Raw genomic sequence first — 20,425 nt, 5'->3', positions numbered from 1 at the left:
ATCACATTATATTATCCTATACACCTCGTGTCTCTACAGCACTTAGCGGAACGTTCTATGTATCACATTATATTATCCTATACACCTTGTGCCTCTACAGCACTTAGCGGAACGTTCTATGTATCCGTATGACACTATGGCACCCATCCTACCATCACATTATCCTATACACCTCGTGCCTCTACACCACTTAGCGGAACATTCTATGTATCCATGTGTCACTATGGCGCCCATCCTACCATCACATTATATTATCCTATACACCTCGTGCCTCTACAGCACTTAGCGGAACGTTCTATGCATCACATTATATTATCCTATACACCTCATGCCTCTACAGCACTTAGCGGAACGTTCTATGTATCACATTATATTATCCTATACACCTCGTGCCTCTACAGCACTTAGCGGAACGTTCTATGTATCCCTGTGACACTATGGCGCCCATCCTACCATCACATTATATTATCCTATACACCTCGTGCCTCTACAGCACTTAGCAGAACTTTCTATGTATCACATTATAATATCCTATACACCTCGCGCCTCTACAGCACTTAGCGGAACATTCTATGTATCCATGTGACACTATGGCGCCCATCCTACCATCACATTATATTATCCTATACACCTCGTGCCTCTACAGCACTTAGCGGAACGTTCTATGTATCCCTGTGACACTATGGCGCCCATCCTACCATCACATTATATTATCCTATACACCTCGTGCCTCTACAGCACTTAGCAGAACGTTCTATGTATCACATTATATTATCCTATACACCTCGTGCCTCTACAGCACTTAGCGGAACATTCTATGTATCCCTGTGACACTATGGCGCCCTTCCTACCATCACATTATATTATCCTATACACCTCGTGCCTCTACAGCACTTAGCGGAACGTTCTATGTATCCCTGTGACACTATGGCGCCCATCCTACCATCACATTATATTATCCTATACACCTCGTGCCTCTACAGCACTTAGCAGAACTTTCTATGTATCACATTATAATATCCTATACACCTCGCGCCTCTACAGCACTTAGCGGAACATTCTATGTATCCATGTGACACTATGGCGCCCATCCTACCATCACATTATATTATCCTATACACCTCGTGCCTCTACAGCACTTAGCGGAACGTTCTATGTATCACATTATATTATCCTATACACCTCGTGCCTCTACAGCACTTAGCGGAACGTTCTATGTATCACATTATATTATCCTATACACCTCATGCCTCTACAGCACTTAGCGGAACGTTCTATGTATCACATTATATTATCCTATACACCTCATGCCTCTACAGCACTTAGCGGAACGTTCTATGTATCACATTATATTATCCTATACACCTCATGCCTCTACAGCACTTAGCGGAACGTTCTATGTATCACATTATATTATCCTATACACCTCATGCCTCTACAGCACTTAGCGGAACGTTCTATGTATCACATTATATTATCCTATACACCTCGTGCCTCTACAGCACTTAGTGGAACGTTCTATGTATCCATGTGACACTATGGCGCCCATCCTACCATCACATTATATTATCCTATACACCTCGTGCCTCTACAGCACTTAGCGGAACGTTCTATGCATCACATTATATTATCCTATACACCTCATGCCTCTACAGCACTTAGCGGAACGTTCTATGTATCACATTATATTATCCTATACACCTCGTGCCTCTACAGCACTTAGCGGAACATTCTATGTATCCCTGTGACACTATGGCGCCCATCCTACCATCACATTATATTATCCTATACACCTCGTGCCTCTACAGCACTTAGCGGAACGTTCTATGTATCCCTGTGACACTATGGCGCCCATCCTACCATCACATTATATTATCCTATACACCTCGTGCCTCTACAGCACTTAGCAGAACTTTCTATGTATCACATTATAATATCCTATACACCTCGCGCCTCTACAGCACTTAGCGGAACATTCTATGTATCCATGTGACACTATGGCGCCCATCCTACCATCACATTATATTATCCTATACACCTCGTGCCTCTACAGCACTTAGCGGAACGTTCTATGTATCCCTGTGACACTATGGCGCCCATCCTACCATCACATTATATTATCCTATACACCTCGTGCCTCTACAGCACTTAGCGGAACGTTCTATGTATCACATTATATTATCCTATACACCTCGTGCCTCTACAGCACTTAGTGGAACGTTCTATGTATCCATGTGACACTATGGCGCTCATCCTACCATCACATTATCCTATACACCTCGTGCCTCTACAGCACTTAGCGGAACGTTCTGTATCACATTATATTATCCTATACACCTCGTGCCTCTACAGCACTTAGCAGAACGTTCTATGTATCACATTATATTATCCTATACACCTCGTGCCTCTACAGCACTTAGCAGAACGTTCTATGTATCACATTATATTATCCTATACACCTCGTGCCTCTACAGCACTTAGCAGAACGCTCTATGTATCACATTATATTATCCTATACACCTCGTGCCTCTACAGAACTTAGCGGAACATTCTATGTATCCATGTGACACTATAGCGCTCACCCTACCATCACATTATCCTATACACCTCGTGCCTCTACAGCACTTAGCGGAACGTTCTATGTATCCATGTGTCACTATGACGCCAATCCTACCATCACATTATATTATCCTATACACCTCGTGTCTCTACAGCACTTAGCGGAACGTTCTATGTATCACATTATATTATCCTATACACCTTGTGCCTCTACAGCACTTAGCGGAACGTTCTATGTATCCGTATGACACTATGGCACCCATCCTACCATCACATTATCCTATACACCTCGTGCCTCTACACCACTTAGCGGAACATTCTATGTATCCATGTGTCACTATGGCGCCCATCCTACCATCACATTATATTATCCTATACACCTCGTGCCTCTACAGCACTTAGCGGAACGTTCTATGCATCACATTATATTATCCTATACACCTCATGCCTCTACAGCACTTAGCGGAACGTTCTATGTATCACATTATATTATCCTATACACCTCGTGCCTCTACAGCACTTAGCGGAACATTCTATGTATCCCTGTGACACTATGGCGCCCATCCTACCATCACATTATATTATCCTATACACCTCGTGCCTCTACAGCACTTAGCGGAACGTTCTATGTATCCCTGTGACACTATGGCGCCCATCCTACCATCACATTATATTATCCTATACACCTCGTGCCTCTACAGCACTTAGCGGAACGTTCTATGTATCCCTGTGACACTATGGCGCCCATCCTACCATCACATTATATTATCCTATACACCTCGTGCCTCTACAGCACTTAGCGGAACGTTCTATGTATCCATGTGACACTATGACGCCCATCCTACCATCACATTATATTATCCTATACACCTCGTGCCTCCAGGATCACATAACAGGATTTGTCCCTGTATTAGAGAGTTTAGTCTCCAGGCGTTCCATACACGGAATAGCTGCACCTGTGAATGGTGCTGAGCCGAGGTCACCGCTATGCAGGAGAAACTCTCCAACCATGCCAGGACAGGTGCAGATAACCTGGAGAAACCAGACCACAGAGCTGCCAGCAGCAGCGGCCCAAGCCAGTGCCCACCGACCCATGCACATATTACACGCTGCAGGACATCCTCATCCATTCCCCACATGGCATGTCCAGCTGCCAGACATTACATACAACAGTGGATCTAACACGGATAAGAATTACCACCATTACATGTTCTAGACACAGGACAGTTCAGACAATGCTGTCTATAACATGAATAACAGGATTATCAGTATTACAAGTTCCAGTAATAGCACATACAATGCTGTATGTAACACGGATAAGATCACACGCAATACATGTTCCAGCAGCCAGACAGTACATACAATGCTGTATATAACATGGATAAGATCACCCGCATTACATGTTGCAGCAGCCAGACAGTACATACAATGCTGTATGTAACACGGATAAGATCACACGCATTACATGTTCCAGCAGCCAGACAGTACATACAATGCTGTATGTAACACGGATAAGATCACCCGCATTACATGTTGCAGCAGCCAGACAGTACATACAATGCTGTATGTAACACGGATAAGATCACACGCATTACATGTTCTAGCAGCCAGACAGTACATACAATGCTGTATGTAACACGGATAAGATCACCCGCATTACATGTTCCAGCAGCCAGACAGTACATACAATACATATTTAACATTATATACAGTCACTGTATGACACGTGGGGTATACGTGTATATATCATTATATACAGTCACTGTATGACACGTGGGGGGACAGAGCTGTATACTTGTATATATCATTATATACAGTCACTGTATGACACGTGGGGGGACAGAGCTGTATACTTGTATATATCATTATATACAGTCACTGTATGACACGTGGGGGGGACAGAGCCGTATACGTGTAATTATCATTATATACAGTCACTGTATGACACGTGGGGGGACAGAGACGTATACGTGTATATACCATTATATACAGTCACTGTATGACACGTGGGGGGACAGAGCTGTATACGTGTAATTATCATTATATACAGTCACTGTATGACACGTGTGGGGACAGAGCCGTATACGTGCATTTATCTATATATTCAGTCACTGTATGACACGTGGGGGGACAGAGCTGTATACGTGTAATTATCATTATATACAGTCACTGTATGACACGTGGGGGGACAGAGCTGTATACGTGTATATATCATTATATACAGTCACTGTATGACACGTGGGGGGACAGAGCCGTATACGTGTATATATTATTATATACAGTCACTGTATGACACGTGGGGGGACAGAGCCGTATACGTGTATATATATCATTATATACAGTCACTGTATGACACGGGGGGGGGGGGGACAGAGCCGTATACGTGTATATATCATTATATACAGTCACTGTATGACACGTGGGAGGACAGAGCCGTATACGTGTATATATCATTATATACAGTCACTGTATGACACGTGGGAGGACAGAGCCGTATACGTGTATATATCATTATATACAGTCACTGTATGACACGTGGGAGGACAGAGCCGTATACGTGTATATATCATTATATACAGTCACTGTATGACACGTGGGGGGACAGAGCCGTATACTTGTATATATCATTATATAAAGTCACTGTATGACACGTGGGGGGACAGAGCTGTATACTTGTATATATCATTATATACAGTCACTGTATGACACGTGGGGGGACAGACCTGTATACGTGTATATATCATTATATACGTTATATATCGGTCACTTGCCTCGCGGGTCGCCAGCTTGTCGCTGAGTTGCTCCGCCTCCTCAATGTCTCCCTTCTTCACCGCTTGATCCAAGCTGTCCTCGAGACGTGACTGGAGATAAATAAGTAAATGTGAAACTCCTCCTCTTACGCCAGACGATCTTACAGCGAGTTTCTGTATCTGAGCTCCGCAAAAATGACATAACTGGAGCTGAGCTGGGGGCAAAACGCAAACTACAGACCCCCCGAGCTGACACTGCGATCTCCCACTTACCTACTAACTGCGACAACTTATCTCACCCACAGGAAGTAAGAGAAATACAGAGACCCCTATGGTGGGGGGATATTGGCCAGGGGAGGATATGAGACCCCAGTGAGGGGAGATAATGAATAGTACCCGGGTGTGGCAGGACCTGGACCTGCAGTGTGGGGGAGTGACACAGACTCTGTACCCGAATACCCTCCCTCTGCCCATCACATACTACAGCTGGGTACACACTGCAGCCATGTAACGGCAAATCCCCAGCATCGCTCCGTGTGTACGCGTCAAAGGCGGCTGCCCGTGGTCACTGGCGGTCTCGTCAGGTCTGACGTGCTGCACATGAACCTAAAGTATGCTAATGAAGGACGGAAGGAGGGATTGTTCCATCGCTCATCAATCGCCTCGGTGTGTACCGGCAATCGGCACGTTTGCCAGTCGCCTCGGTGTGTACCGGCAATCAGGGGATGTCCAGGGGCACCATCGGTACGTTTGCCGGTCGCCTCGGTGTGTACCGGCAATCATGGGATGTCCAAGGACACCATCGGCACGTTTGCAGGTCGCCTCGGTGTGTACCGGCAATCAGGGGATGTCCAGGTACACCATCGGCACATTTGCCGGTCGCCTCGGTGTGTATCGGCAATCATGGGATGTCCAAGGGCACCATCGGCACGTTTGCTGGTCGCCCGGTGTGTACCCAGCTTAAGATATGTTCCTTATTACGGTCAGTTACTGGTAGTATGTTAGACAGTCTGATAACTGTATAGAATGAAATTGGGGCTCAGGGTATCCCGATATGCTGCCCTGCTAAAGTCTACTGGTAAAGCTGCAGCACAGGATGCGTTTACCTGTCGGCCATCCCCTCTCCTACTATTCCCCCAAACATCATCATTTGTCAGGTATTGTTCTCTGAGAAGACGCTATCAGACTGGTGGGCACCATGCCCGACGGGGGCAGAGGAGACGCTCTGATGGACAATAATGGCTACTTTTCAGAACAAAACCAATGACCTCAAAAAGGATCTTTACACCCGAAGGGTGACAACTTGGAAAATGGGGATGAAATGGGTGCACAGGAGGACCTCTGGGCGTTGGCGATTATTCCTGAAGATACATGGAGTTGAAGGTGCAGCTTCCAGAGTCCAGAGGAGACGAAACCAGAGTCTCGCTGAACAAGCAATAGCGGAGGGACTCTGACAACTATGGGAGCAATGTGTGTACCCCACAGATATTGGCCAAGGGCTGGGAACAGCAAGTTGTAGCCCGTAACACAGCCAGATCGGAAGTTCTGACAGCGGGATCACTCACTGTGTCTTCTCCCTCAGCGACACATCCCGTCATGGCAGCGCAGACTGTTACTGACTGCGAGTTCCGTGCAGGTGGGGATACTGACCGGGGGAGGGGGGGTTATGCTACTGGCATTCCTGACTGTATGTACTGTACGTGCTGCACTCTGCTCTGTGTAAGATAAAGGTATTGTTGCATCTTTGCTAATGTTCCAGCCCTGTCCCATCTGGGACTCAGTGGGTACAGTACCCGCTATAAACAGCCGCCTCTGTCTGTCTGTCTCCATCATGTGTACCCGCCAATGGCTCCAAATGCCGCACAGGACAGAGCAGACAAGCATACAAGAGGCCGGTGAGCAGGGGAAGCACCAGCAGCATTACTGCAATGTACACAGGAGGCCGGTGAGCAGGGGAAGCACCAGCAGCATTACTGCAATGTACACAGGAGGCCGGTGAGCAGGGGAAGCACCAGCAGCATTACTGCAATGTACACAGGAGGCCGGTGAGCAGGGGAAGCACCAGCAGCATTACTGCAATGTACACAGGAGGCCGGTGAGCAGGGGAAGCACCAGCAGCATTACTGCAATGTACACAGGAGGCCGGTGAGCAGGGGAAGCACCAGCAGCATTACTGCAATGTACACAGGAGGCCGGTGAGCAGGGGAAGCACCAGCAGCATTACTGCAATGTACATAGGAGGCCGGTGAGCAGGGGAAGCACCAGCAGCATTACTGCAATGTACATAGGAGGCCGGTGAGCAGGGGAAGCACCAGCAGCATTACTGCAATGTACACAGGAGGCCGGTGAGCAGGGGAAGCACCAGCAGCATTACTGCAATGTACACAGGAGGCCGGTGAGCAGGGGAAGCACCAGCAGCATTACTGCAATGTACACAGGAGGCCGGTGAGCAGGGGAAGCACCAGCAGCATTACTGCAATGTACACAAGAGGCCGGTGAGCAGGGGAAGCACCAGCAGCATTACTGCAATGTACATAGGAGGCCGGTGAGCAGGGGAAGCACCAGCAGCATTACTGTACTGTACATAGGAGGCCGGTGAGCAGGGGAAGCACCAGCAGCATTACTGTAATGTACATAGGAGGCCGGTGAGCAGGGGAAGCACCAGCAGCATTACTGCAATGTACATAGGAGGCCGGTGAGCAGGGGAAGCACCAGCAGCATTACTGCAATGTACATAGGAGGCCGGGGAGCAGGGGAAGCACCAGCAGCATTACTGCAATGTACATAGGAGGCCGGTGAGCAGGGGAAGCACCAGCAGCATTACTGCAATGTACAAAGGAGGCCGGTGAGCAGGGGAAGCACCAGCAGCATTACTGCAATGTACATAGGAGGCTGTGGTTACCTTTCTCAGGACCTTCTGGCACACGGCAGGCTCCAGATGATCATTAATCCCAAAGTATTTCTGGAGAGTATCCAGAGGTGTCATCTTCTCCGGAGCTGGGCTGGGCACAGAACAAAATCATTTATTACACGTTCTACCCCGTCAGGGCCAACAATCCCACCAATCCAGCTCCTGGCAATACCTTGTGTCCGTCTTTGGGTCTTCTGACTTCCGGCGCTTACGTTTCCCTAATGATAATTACAAGACGCTGCCCGTTATTATGAAGCAGTCACAAGACAAAATGGCGTACGGCGACACTTCGCTTCGTCTGGTCACATGGTATAGAGACTGGTTATCTATAACTGATCGAGCCCTTACAGATATACACGATTAGCAGACAGGACAGTACAACGGTAACTAGCGCAGGTGCGGTAACGTACGGTATTGTCACTTGCGGCTGCAGCACCGCACAGACCGTACACATAGAAACACGTGGAACAATATTTCACCTACTTATACTGTGATAGCGAGGGGTCACACTGCTGCCCACATACTGGGGGGCATTTACCTTCCCTGCGATGTCGCCTCCTCTCTCTGCGTATAGAGTCAGCCTGTAACTCTCGCCGTCTCCCCTGAAGATCCAAAAATTTCTGCAAAGAAATGATTAGAAGAGTATAAGGAGATATACTCTCTCTCACTCTCACTCTCACTCACTCCAGAGAGCCATAACACTAGAAGCCACCTGGGGAATTTCACACAGATAAACGCCTGACGGTTTTTCCTGTGGATCAGTCCCTCTCTCACGCACGCACGCACGCACGCACGCACGGTTTTGTGCCGGGTGTAATGTTTTTGTCGTGTGATTGAATCTCGTTTCAATCTTTAACACTGAAACCGTGGACGGCAGCCATCCTGGTCATTGGTGATCACGGCTGTAACACAGCGACCGTGCCATGTCCGTGCCGTGAGTGTGTGTGTGCCATGTCCGTGCCGTGAGTGTGTGTGTGCCATGTCCGTGCCGTGAGTGTGTGTGTGCCATGTCCGTGCCGTGAGTGTGTGTGTGCCATGTCCGTGCCGTGAGTGTGTGTGTGTGCCATGTCCGTGCCGTGTGGAAGCCCTAATGTATTGTAACTTTCACTGCAGTTACACAACGGACGGACAAAACCGCTGTGTGTGAAATGGCGCTTACATAGACGCTACTAGACACATTGTTCTCTTTGCAACAATTTTATCTACACAGGACTGTACTAATACACAGGACTGTACTAATACACAGGACTGTACTAATACACAGGACTGTACTAATACACAGGACTGTACTAATACACAGGACTGTACTAATACACAGGACTGTACTAATACACAGGACTGTAGTAATAGGTTGGAATTGTTTGTTCTAAGGCTCAATGGACTATTTTATTTAGACAGTAATCTCTGTATGACATTCATTGCTGTATTATTCAGGCACAATACTAAAGTGGTTATATGCTGTAGGGAAGATATTCTGCTTTGGTTATTCTCATTTACTATTTAGTTTTCATTTTAAGTCCTGAACAGCGCTGTCTGTAATTCACTTCTCCAGTGAAAACCCCCTGCCTAATATTGTGTAGGTCCCCCTCGTCCCACCATAACAAGAGATATGGTAAGAACTTACCTTTGTTATCTCTGTTTCTACGAAGTCCATAGGGTCCACAGGGTTGACCTTGGGGTATAGCTGGATCTGGATCCACGGGCACCACGCAGTTAAAGCTTTGCTGCTCCCAGGATGCACTTGGGTCCGTCCTCCTCTATACCCCGCCCCGGCCACAGGCACCTCAGTTGGTAAGCAGCTAAGGCCGGAGGAGGAGACTAAACAGAGAGAAGGAAGACTGGAACACACAAGAAACCATACTCACAGAAATGGGAGACGGAAAACCGGTGACCAGCCACACAGCCCATTTGAAGCCAGGTGCGTCAGGGCGGGCGCCCTGTGGACCCTATGGACTTCGTAGAAACAGAGATAACAAAGGTAAGTTCTTACCATATCTCTTGTTTTCTACTTCAGGGTCCATAGGGGGTCCACAGGGTTGACCTTGGGGATGTCCCAAAGCAGTTCAACTAAGGGCGGGGACGCTCCTGTGCTGAAAGGAGTACCCGGCGCCCAAAGGATGCATCCTGAGAGGCGAAGGTGTCAAACGCATAAAACCTCAAAAACGTCTGAATTGAAGACCAAGTAGCCGCCTTACACAGCTGAACAGCGGAGGCGCCACGTCTAGCAGCCCAAGAGGGACCCACAGAACGAGTGGAATGAGCCTTAACAGAGGCTGGCACAGGTAAACCCTCCTGCGCATAAGCCTCACAAATAACTGAACGAAGCCAACGGGCTAACGTTTGCTTGTTGGCAGGCCAACCCCTCTTGTGAAAACCAAAGAGGACAAACAAAGAATCCGACTTCCTAACCGAAGCAGTCCGGTCCACATAGATTCTAAGTGCCCGGACCACATCCAAGGAAGCCTCACCAGCCGAAAGATCAGGTGACTGAAAAGCTGGCACAACAAGTTCCTGATTAATGTGGAACTTTGAAACCACTTTGGGCAAAAACTCAGGACGCGTGCGGAGCACTGCCCTGTCCTGGTGAAAAATCAGAAAAGGAGGGCGACAGGAAAGCGCCCCCAATTCTGAAACCCTCCTGGCCGAAGCAATTGCCAGGAGAAAAATGGTCTTAAACGTCAGCCACTTGAGCTCCACCGACTCAAGCGGCTCAAAAGGAGGACCCTGCAAGACCCTCAGTACCACCGTCAAGTCCCACGGAGCCACCGGAGGCACGAAGGGAGGCTGGATCCTGAGAACACCTTGGAAAAAGGTGTAAACATCTGGCAGTGTAGCAATCCGTCGCTGAAACCACACGGACAAAGCAGACACATGAACCTTCAGAGAGGCCAGGCGTAAGCCGAGGTCCAAACCCGATTTGAAGAAATTCCAAGATTCTGGAAACCCGGAACACCTGCGGATCATAGTTTCTGGATTCACACCATTGAAAATAAGTGCGCCACACCCTGTGGTAAATCCGCGCGGAGGCAGGCTTGCGTGCCCTAAGCATGGTACCAATCACTGAACTGGAGAAACCCCTAGACCTCAAGACGGCTGTCTCAAGAGCCACGCCGTCAAAGACAGCCGACCCAGATCCGGGTAAAGGCAGGGCCCCTGAGACAACAGGTCCCGACGCTGAGGAAGAAGGTACGGAGCGTCGATGGAGAGGCACCTCAGATCGGAGTACCAAGGACGTCTGGGCCACGCCGGAGCCACCAGCACGAGCGTGCCGCCGTCCTGCTTGAATTTCCGCAGAACCCGAGGAAGTAAGGATATCGGAGGAAACAGATACGCCAGGTGAAACGTCCATTTCACCGACAGAGCGTCTACCAGACAGGCGCCTGCGTCTCTTGTCCTTGACCCGTAAACGGGCAACTTGTGATTGTGACGGGAGGCCATCAAGTCCAGCTCCGGCAACCCCCACCTGTCCACGAGTAGCTGAAACACCTCTGGGTGAAGCGACCATTCCCCGGGATGCACATCGTGACGGCTGAGGAAGTCCGCCTCCCAATTGAGGACTCCGGGAATGAAGACTGCCGAGATCGCTGGAACGTGACACTCCGCCCAAGCAAGAATGCGAGACACCTCCGACATTGCTGCCCGACTGCGAGTTCCCCCTTGGTGGTTGATGTACGCCACCGTGGTGGCGTTGTCGGACTGCACCTGAACCGCCCTTCCGTGAAGAGCGGGGCCGGACGACTGCAGGGCCCTGTACACAGCCCGCAGTTCCAGGATGTTGATGGGGAGAAGTGCTTCTTCCGCGGACCAACGACCCTGAAGCGATAATGAGCCGGTCACTGCCCCCCAACCCCGAAGACTGGCATCCGTCGTGAGCAGGACCCAGTCCGGGATCCAAAAGGGGCGCCCCTCGACCAGATGCACCGTCTGAAGCCACCAAGCCAAAGACTGCCGAACCTCCGCGGACAACACCAGCATCTGAGAGCGGATCCGGTGAGGTAACCCGTTCCATTCCGATAGAATCAGCCCCTGCAGGGGCCGGGAATGGAACTGGGCAAATTCCACCATGTCGAATGTCGACACCATGGACCCCAGAACTCTCATAGCTGAATGGACCGACAGGCGGCAACTGCTCAGGCAACTGTGTATCCGCAGCTGCAGGGAGGAGACCTTCTCTGGAGTCAGGAAAATCCGCTGCTGACGAGAATCCAGCAGGGCTCCCAAATGAACCATCCGCTGTGATGGAATCAGGGAGGACTTCTTCCAGTTTATCAACCACCCGTGTGCTTGAAGACAAGCAATGGTCAGGTGGAGATGTCGAAGAAGCACCTCCGGGGAGCTCGCCAGCAGCAGAAGATCGTCCAGGTACGGCAACAGACGTAGACCCTGACCCCGAAGGTGGGCAGCCATAACCGCCATCACCTTGGTGAACACCCTCGGAGCCGTGGAAAGGCCAAAAGGCAACGCCCGAAATTGGTAGTGATGGTTCAGGATAGCAAACCTCAGATACCGCTGATGTGCCGGTGCTATGGGCACATGGAGATAGGCGTCCTGGATATCGAGGGAGACCATATAATCCCCGGGTTCCATCGCCAGAATGATGGAACGTAACGTTTCCATCCTGAACCTGGGAACTCTGAAGTATCTGTTCAGAGACTTCAAATTCAGGATAGGGCGATGAGAACCATTGGGTTTCTGTACCAGAAACAGATTAGAATAGTACCCCGTCCCGCGCTGAGACTGCGGAACGGGAACAATGACCCCTGCTTGTAGCAAGGATTCTATAGCTACCTGAATCTGACCAGCTTTGGTCTTGTCCAGAGAAGGACTCGTACAGAAAAACTGGTGGGGCGGCCTGAACCGAAAAGACAGGGCGTACCCCTGAGAGACTACTTCTCGAACCCAGGCATCCGTGGTGGTATTGTGCCAACACTGGGCGAATTGGAGAAGTCGGCCTCCCACTCTGGGATCCCCCAGAGAGAGGCCCGTCCCATCAGGCAGCAGGCTTATCCTCCTGCTTGGAAGAAGGGCGCCGAGCACTCCATGCCTGCTTCTTGGGCTTGGGTGCGGCCTTGGTCGCCGAATGTCTCGGGAAGGACTGGCCCTTGGCCTTACCCTGAACCCGAAAGGACCGAAAGGCAGAGCTCCTCACTTTAGCCGGCGCAGAGGCCGAAGGGAGAAAAGCCGACTTGGACTTAGCCAAAGTATCCACTATTCTGTCCAAATCCGGACCAAATAGTAAATCACCATTAAAAGGCAAGGCCTCCAGACCCTTTTTTGAATCTGCATCAGCCCTCCAGGACCTCAGCCACAGGGAGCGCCGAGCAGATACCGCTGCAGCCGACACCCTAGAAGTGAGCAGGCTGGCATCCAAAGACGCTTCCCCAATATAGGAAGCTGCATCCCGCATCTGTCCCACTAACGCTCTCTGGATATCCGGAGCCTCATCAGGAAAGGTATCCTCCAAGGCATTGGCCCATGCCTCAATGGCTTTAGCCACCCAGGAGATAGCCATGGACGGGCGAGCCACCGCCCCGGAAAGAGAATGGACTTTAAACAAGTCTCCACCTTCCTGTCCGTGGGATCCTTCAAAGAGGAGAAAGACGGCAATGGCAACGTCGCGCTTTTGATCAAGCGGGTAACGTGGGAATCCACCGCCGGCGGAGTTTCCCATTTCCTGCAATGAGCTTCAGGAAAAGGATAGTTCGCCGCCAACCTCTTCTGTGGATGGAACCTCTTACTAGGTAATTGCCAGGCCGCCGCCATATGATCCGATAATTGATCAGACAGGGGGAACACAGTTGAGGTCACCTTGGCCTTTTTAAAATTAGGAAACTTCGACCTAGGAGCCGGCGCATCATCCTCAACATGTAGGATAGCCCGCACCGCCCTAACTAAGGCTGGAACATTAATGGAGGACTTAGCTTCCACCTCCTGCCCCATGACATCAGAGTCAGAGTCCTCATGGATTTCTCCATCATCTGAGGACACTTCCGAGTCCGACAACTGCGCAGCTAGTGAACTCACAACCGGACGTTTAGACACCCTTGGTGGCACATCACCTTGCAACATAGACTGAAACGCCGAGGATGAAGCCGCCAGACTCTGTACGGAGCTGGATAGAACATCCACCCAAGGCGGAGGAGCCGTCGGAGCAACACTCTGCAAAGGCACTACAGACTGACACGTCCCTGGGGAAGACTGCACATACACAGGCAGTCCCGAGTAAGGACCCAGTCTGGGCCCCGGGGGAAGACCGCAACATTTGTGGAACCCTCGGGGAATGGGGGATGGTGGGCTGCGGTAACGCCCTAGAAGGGACCGCTGATGGGACCGATAACCGGTCCGCAATAGACGCCAGCACCTGTGAAAACATCGCCCAAGGAGGGTCCTGTGATACAGGGGGGTTGGAGGGGCCCGGTACCAGCTGGCACCGCCCGCACAGACCATCCTGAGATAAGTCCTCCCCATCAACTCCAGCAGCACAGCGTCTGCAGGAAAATAGCACAGGAGCCACCGAGCGCTCAGTCTCCTCATCAGACATGATACCGTAAATACACAAGAAATAGGTATCACCAGAGGAATTACGGTTTTAACACCCGCGCACTCACCAGTATGCGAAACAACAGCCCAGATATGGTACTGTGTAGCACACAACAGTATGTGACTGACCCCACAAATACGTGTTTTATATATGTGAGGGTCTCAGAAAAACGCCCTTCCCCCACACACCTGACGGGCCGTAGGAGAAGGAAAGGGATAGTTATAAGCTGACAGTAAGGAGAATAAGTCACAGACAGGCAGCACTAGCAATAGTCACATACAATGCAGAAAAGTTATACTCACTGCACCTTCCGCTACAATCAACCGCCCAGATTCAGTGTCTGGGAGGGCTATAGCGCTGTGTACACTGTCCTTTAGCAGGGGAGAGGTACACAGGGGGACCGGTCCACTTGATACCGCCTGGGAGTCTGCGATGTGCCAGTAAAGATGGCCGCCGGAGACCTCAGAGGAGGAGTGGCCGTAAGATAAGAGCAGCTCAGCGACGCCAGACTGCTTGTTGAAAGGCGCGCTGAGCTGAGGGGAGGAGCCGCTAGACAGGGAAGGCTGCCTCCCCTGGCTAGCAATTAACCCCCGGGTTGCCGGTCCCGCTACCAGCCTGATACCCTGGTGGTCTAGCGGACACGCGGGGTATTCCTCAATTGAGGGGGAGCCCGCCGCCGCCGCCTCCGGTCTGTCCCCAGAGACCGGAGGCTCCTGACTGCATTGAAGTATCCGCGGGCCGCCGCACGCGGCGACCCGCGGCTTACCTGATCCCCGTCGCGTCCGCCAGCAGTCAAGGGAGTCCCCAGAGCCCGGCTAGTACAGGCTCTGGGGTCCCGCCGCGATCCCCAAAGCTGTACTGGCGTCGCGGCGCCAGGGGGAGAAGGAGCGGCAGCGTGGACGTCCTAAAGGACAGTCTGATGCTGCCGCTCTAAAAGTGTAAAAAAAGAAGAAAAAAATAAAAAATTTCTCTTTTAAAATAAAGCTTAGGGGCTGCTCCTGCAGCCCCACTGCGACAGGGTGACCCGACTCCGGCCGGGCACCAACTAAAACTGAGGTGCCTGTGGCCGGGGCGGGGTATAGAGGAGGACGGACCCAAGTGCATCCTGGGAGCAGCAAAGCTTTAACTGCGTGGTGCCCGTGGATCCAGATCCAGCTATACCCCAAGGTCAACCCTGTGGACCCCCTATGGACCCTGAAGTAGAAATTATTGTATATACAGTATGAGTCAGTGTGTGTATACTGTGTATGTGTTGTATGTGTTACTGTATATATGTGTATGTATGTGTTAGTGTATATATGTGTAGGTATGTATTAGAGTGTGTATACTGTGTATGTGTATACTGTGTATGTGTTAGTGTATATATGTGTAGGTATGTATTAGAGTGTGTATACTGTGTATGTGTTAGTGTATATATGTGTAGGTATGTATTAGAGTGTGTATACTGTGTATGTGTTAGTGTATATATGTGTAGGTATGTATTAGAGTGTGTATACTGTGTATGTGTATACTGTGTATGTGTTAGTGTGTATATGTGTAGGTATGTATTAGAGTGTGTATACTGTGTATGTGTTAGTGTATATATGTGTAGGTATGTATTAGAGTGTGTATACTGTGTATGTGTATACTGTGTATGTGTTAGTGTATATATGAGTATGTATGTATTAGAGTGTGTATACTGTGTATGTGTATATATGTGTAGGTATGTATTAGAGTGTATACTGTGTGTGTGTTAGTGTATATATGTGTAGGTATGTATTAGAGTGTGTATACTGTGTATGTGTATACTGTGTATGTGTTAGTGTATATATGAGTATGTATGTATTACAGTGTGTATACTGTGTATGTGTTAGTGTATATATGTGTAGGTATGTATTAGAGTGTGTATACTGTGTATGTGTATACTGTGTATGTGTTAGTGTATATATGTGTAGGTATGTATTAGAGTGTGTATACTGTGTATGTGTTAGTGTATATATGTGTAGGTATGTAGTAGAGTGTGTATACTGTGTATGTGTTAGTGTATATATGTGTAGGTATGTATTAGAGTGTGTATACTGTGTGAGTATACTGTGTATGTGTTAGTGTATATATGTGTAGCTATGTATTAGAGTGTGTATACTGTGTATGTGTTAGTGTATATATGTGTAGGTATGTAGTAGAGTGTGTATACTGTGTATGTGCATACTGTGTATGTGTTAGTGTATATATGTGTAGGTATGTATTAGAGTGTGTATACTGTGTATGTGTATACTGTGTATGTGTTAGTGTATATATGTGTAGGTATGTATTAGAGTGTGTATACTGTGTATGTGTTAGTGTATATATGTGTAGGTATGTATTAGAGTGTGTATACTGTGTATGTGTTAGTGTATATATGTGTAGGTATGTATTAGAGTGTGTATACTGTGTATGTGTTAGTGTATATATGTGTAGGTATGTATTAGAGTGTGTATACTGTGTATGTGTTAGTGTATATATGTGTAGGTATGTATTAGAGTGTGTATACTGTGTATGTGTATACTGTGTATGTGTTAGTGTATATATGAGTATGTATGTATTAGAGTGTGTATACTGTGTATGTGTATATATGTGTAGGTATGTATTAGAGTGTGTATACTGTGTATGTGTTAGTGTATATATGAGTATGTATGTATTAGAGTGTGTATACTGTGTATGTGTATATATGTGTAGGTATGTATTAGAGTGTGTATACTGTGTATGTGTATACTGTGTATGTGTTAGTGTATATATGTGTAGGTATGTATTACAGTGTGTATACTGTGTATGTGTTAGTGTATATATGTGTAGGTATGTATTAGAGTGTGTATACTGTGTATGTGTATACTGTGTATGTGTTAGTGTATATATGTGTAGGTATGTATTAGAGTGTGTATACTGTGTATGTGTTAGTGTATATATGTGTAGGTATGTAGTAGAGTGTGTATACTGTGTATGTGTTAGTGTATATATGTGTAGGTATGTATTAGAGTGTGTATACTGTGTGTGTATACTGTGTATGTGTTAGTGTATATATGTGTAGCTATGTATTAGAGTGTATACTGTGTATGTGTTAGTGTATATATGTGTAGGTATGTATTAGAGTGTGTATACTGTGTATGTGTATACTGTGTATGTGTTAGTGTATATATGTGTAGGTATGTATTACAGTGTGTATACTGTGTATGTGTTAGTGTATATATGTGTAGGTATGTATTACAGTGTGTATACTGTGTATGTGTTAGTGTATATATGTGTAGGTATGTATTAGAGTGTGTATACTGTGTATGTGTTAGTGTATATATGTGTAGGTATGTATTAGTGTGTATACTGTGTATGTGTTAGTGTATATATGTGTAGGTATGTATTACAGTGTGTATACTGTGTATGTGTTAGTGTATATATGTGTAGGTATGTATTAGAGTGTGTATACTGTGTATGTGTATACTGTGTATATATGTGTAGGTATGTATTAGAGTGTGTATACTGTGTATGTGTTAGTGTATATATGTGTAGGTATGTATTAGAGTGTGTATACTGTGTATGTGTTAGTGTATATATGTGTAGGTATGTATTACAGTGTGTATACTGTGTATGTGTTGTATGTGTTACTGTATATATGAGTATGTATGTGTTAGTGTATATATGTGTAGGTATGTATTAGAGTGTGTATACTGTGTATGTGTTAGTGTATATATGTGTAGGTATGTATTAGAGGCTGTATACTGTGTATGTGTTAGTGTATATATGTGTAGGTATGTATTAGAGTGTGTATACTGTGTATGTGTATACTGTGTATGTGTTAGTGTATATATGTGTAGGTATGTATTAGAGTGTGTATACTGTGTATGTGTATACTGTGTATGTGTTAGTGTATATATGTGTAGGTATGTATTAGAGTGTGTATACTGTGTATGTGTTAGTGTATATATGTGTAGGTATGTATTAGAGTGTGTATACTGTGTATGTGTTAGTGTATATATGTGTAGGTATGTATTAGTGTGTATACTGTGTATGTGTTAGTGTATATATGTGTAGGTATGTATTACAGTGTGTATACGGTGTATGTGTTAGTGTATATATGTGTAGGTATGTATTAGAGTGTGTATACTGTGTATGTGTATACTGTGTATATATGTGTAGGTATGTATTAGAGTGTGTATACTGTGTATGTGTTAGTGTATATATGTGTAGGTATGTATTAGAGTGTGTATACTGTGTATGTGTTAGTGTATATATGTGTAGGTATGTATTAGAGTGTGTATACTGTGTATGTGTATACTGTGTATGTGTTAGTGTATATATGTGTAGGTATGTATTAGAGTGTGTATACTGTGTATGTGTTAGTGTGTATATGTGTAGGTATGTATTAGAGTGTGTATACTGTGTATGTGTTAGTGTATATATGTGTAGGTATGTATTAGAGTGTGTATACTGTGTATGTGTATACTGTGTATATATGTGTAGGTATGTATTAGAGTGTGTATACTGTGTATGTGTTAGTGTATATATGAGTATGTATGTATTAGAGTGTGTATACTGTGTATGTGTATATATGTGTAGGTATGTATTAGAGTGTATACTGTGTGTGTGTTAGTGTATATATGTGTAGGTATGTATTAGAGTGTGTATACTGTGTATGTGTATACTGTGTATGTGTTAGTGTATATATGTGTAGGTATGTATTACAGTGTGTATACTGTGTATGTGTTAGTGTATATATGTGTAGGTATGTATTAGAGTGTGTATACTGTGTATGTGTATACTGTGTGTGTGTTAGTGTATATATGTGTAGGTATGTATTAGTGTGTGTATACTGTGTATGTGTTAGTGTATATATGTGTAGCTATGTATTAGAGTGTGTATACTGTGTATGTGTTAGTGTATATATGTGTAGGTATGTATTACAGTGTGTATACTGTGTATGTGTTAGTGTATATATGTGTAGGTATGTATTAGAGTGTGTATACTGTGTATGTGTATACTGTGTGTGTGTTAGTGTATATATGTGTAGGTATGTATTAGTGTGTGTATACTGTGTATGTGTTAGTGTATATATGTGTAGCTATGTATTAGAGTGTGTATACTGTGTATGTGTTAGTGTATATATGTGTAGGTATGTATTAGAGTGTGTATACTGTGTATGTGTATACTGTGTATGTGTTAGTGTATATATGTGTAGGTATGTATTACAGTGTGTATACTGTGTATGTGTAGGTATGTAGTAGAGTGTGTATACTGTGTATGTGTTAGTGTATATATGTGTAGGTATGTATTAGAGTGTGTATACTGTGTATGTGTTAGTGTATATATGTGTAGGTATGTATTAGAGTGTGTATACTGTGTGTGTATACTGTGTATGTGTTAGTGTATATATGTGTAGCTATGTATTAGAGTGTGTATACTGTGTATGTGTTAGTGTATATATGTGTAGGTATGTATTACAGTGTGTATACTGTGTATGTGTTGTATGTGTTACTGTATATATATGTGTATGTATGTGTTAGTGTATATATGTGTAGGTATGTATTAGAGTGTGTATACTGTGTATGTGTTAGTGTATATATGTGTAGGTATGTATTAGAGTGTGTATACTGTGTATGTGTATACTGTGTATGTGTTAGTGTATATATGTGTAGGTATGTATTAGAGTGTGTATACTGT

At 46.4% G+C, this 20,425-nt stretch overlaps 1 protein-coding gene across 1 annotated transcript in view; it reads right to left on the bottom strand.

Moving 5' to 3' along the window:
- The window catches only part of FAM204A (family with sequence similarity 204 member A), a 47,049-nt gene that overhangs the window by 9,382 nt on the left and 17,242 nt on the right, over positions 1 to 20,425 (bottom strand). The window contains exons 2-5 of the mRNA XM_088455225.1: positions 8,759 to 8,840; positions 8,393 to 8,438; positions 8,212 to 8,311; positions 5,331 to 5,420 (exon numbers count right to left, since the gene is read on the bottom strand). Coding sequence (XP_088311351.1) covers positions 5,331 to 5,420; positions 8,212 to 8,311; positions 8,393 to 8,438; positions 8,759 to 8,840 — 318 coding nt within the window. The remainder of the gene's footprint in view (positions 1 to 5,330; positions 5,421 to 8,211; positions 8,312 to 8,392; positions 8,439 to 8,758; positions 8,841 to 20,425) is intronic.

Source organism: Taudactylus pleione, unplaced genomic scaffold (assembly GCF_031769625.1).
Source record: "Taudactylus pleione unplaced genomic scaffold, aTauple2 ptg000646l, whole genome shotgun sequence".
Classification (NCBI taxonomy): domain Eukaryota; kingdom Metazoa; phylum Chordata; class Amphibia; order Anura; family Myobatrachidae; genus Taudactylus; species Taudactylus pleione.
The sequence above is the reverse complement of the archived record's forward strand: the minus strand, read 5'-3'. Positions and strand labels throughout refer to the sequence as shown.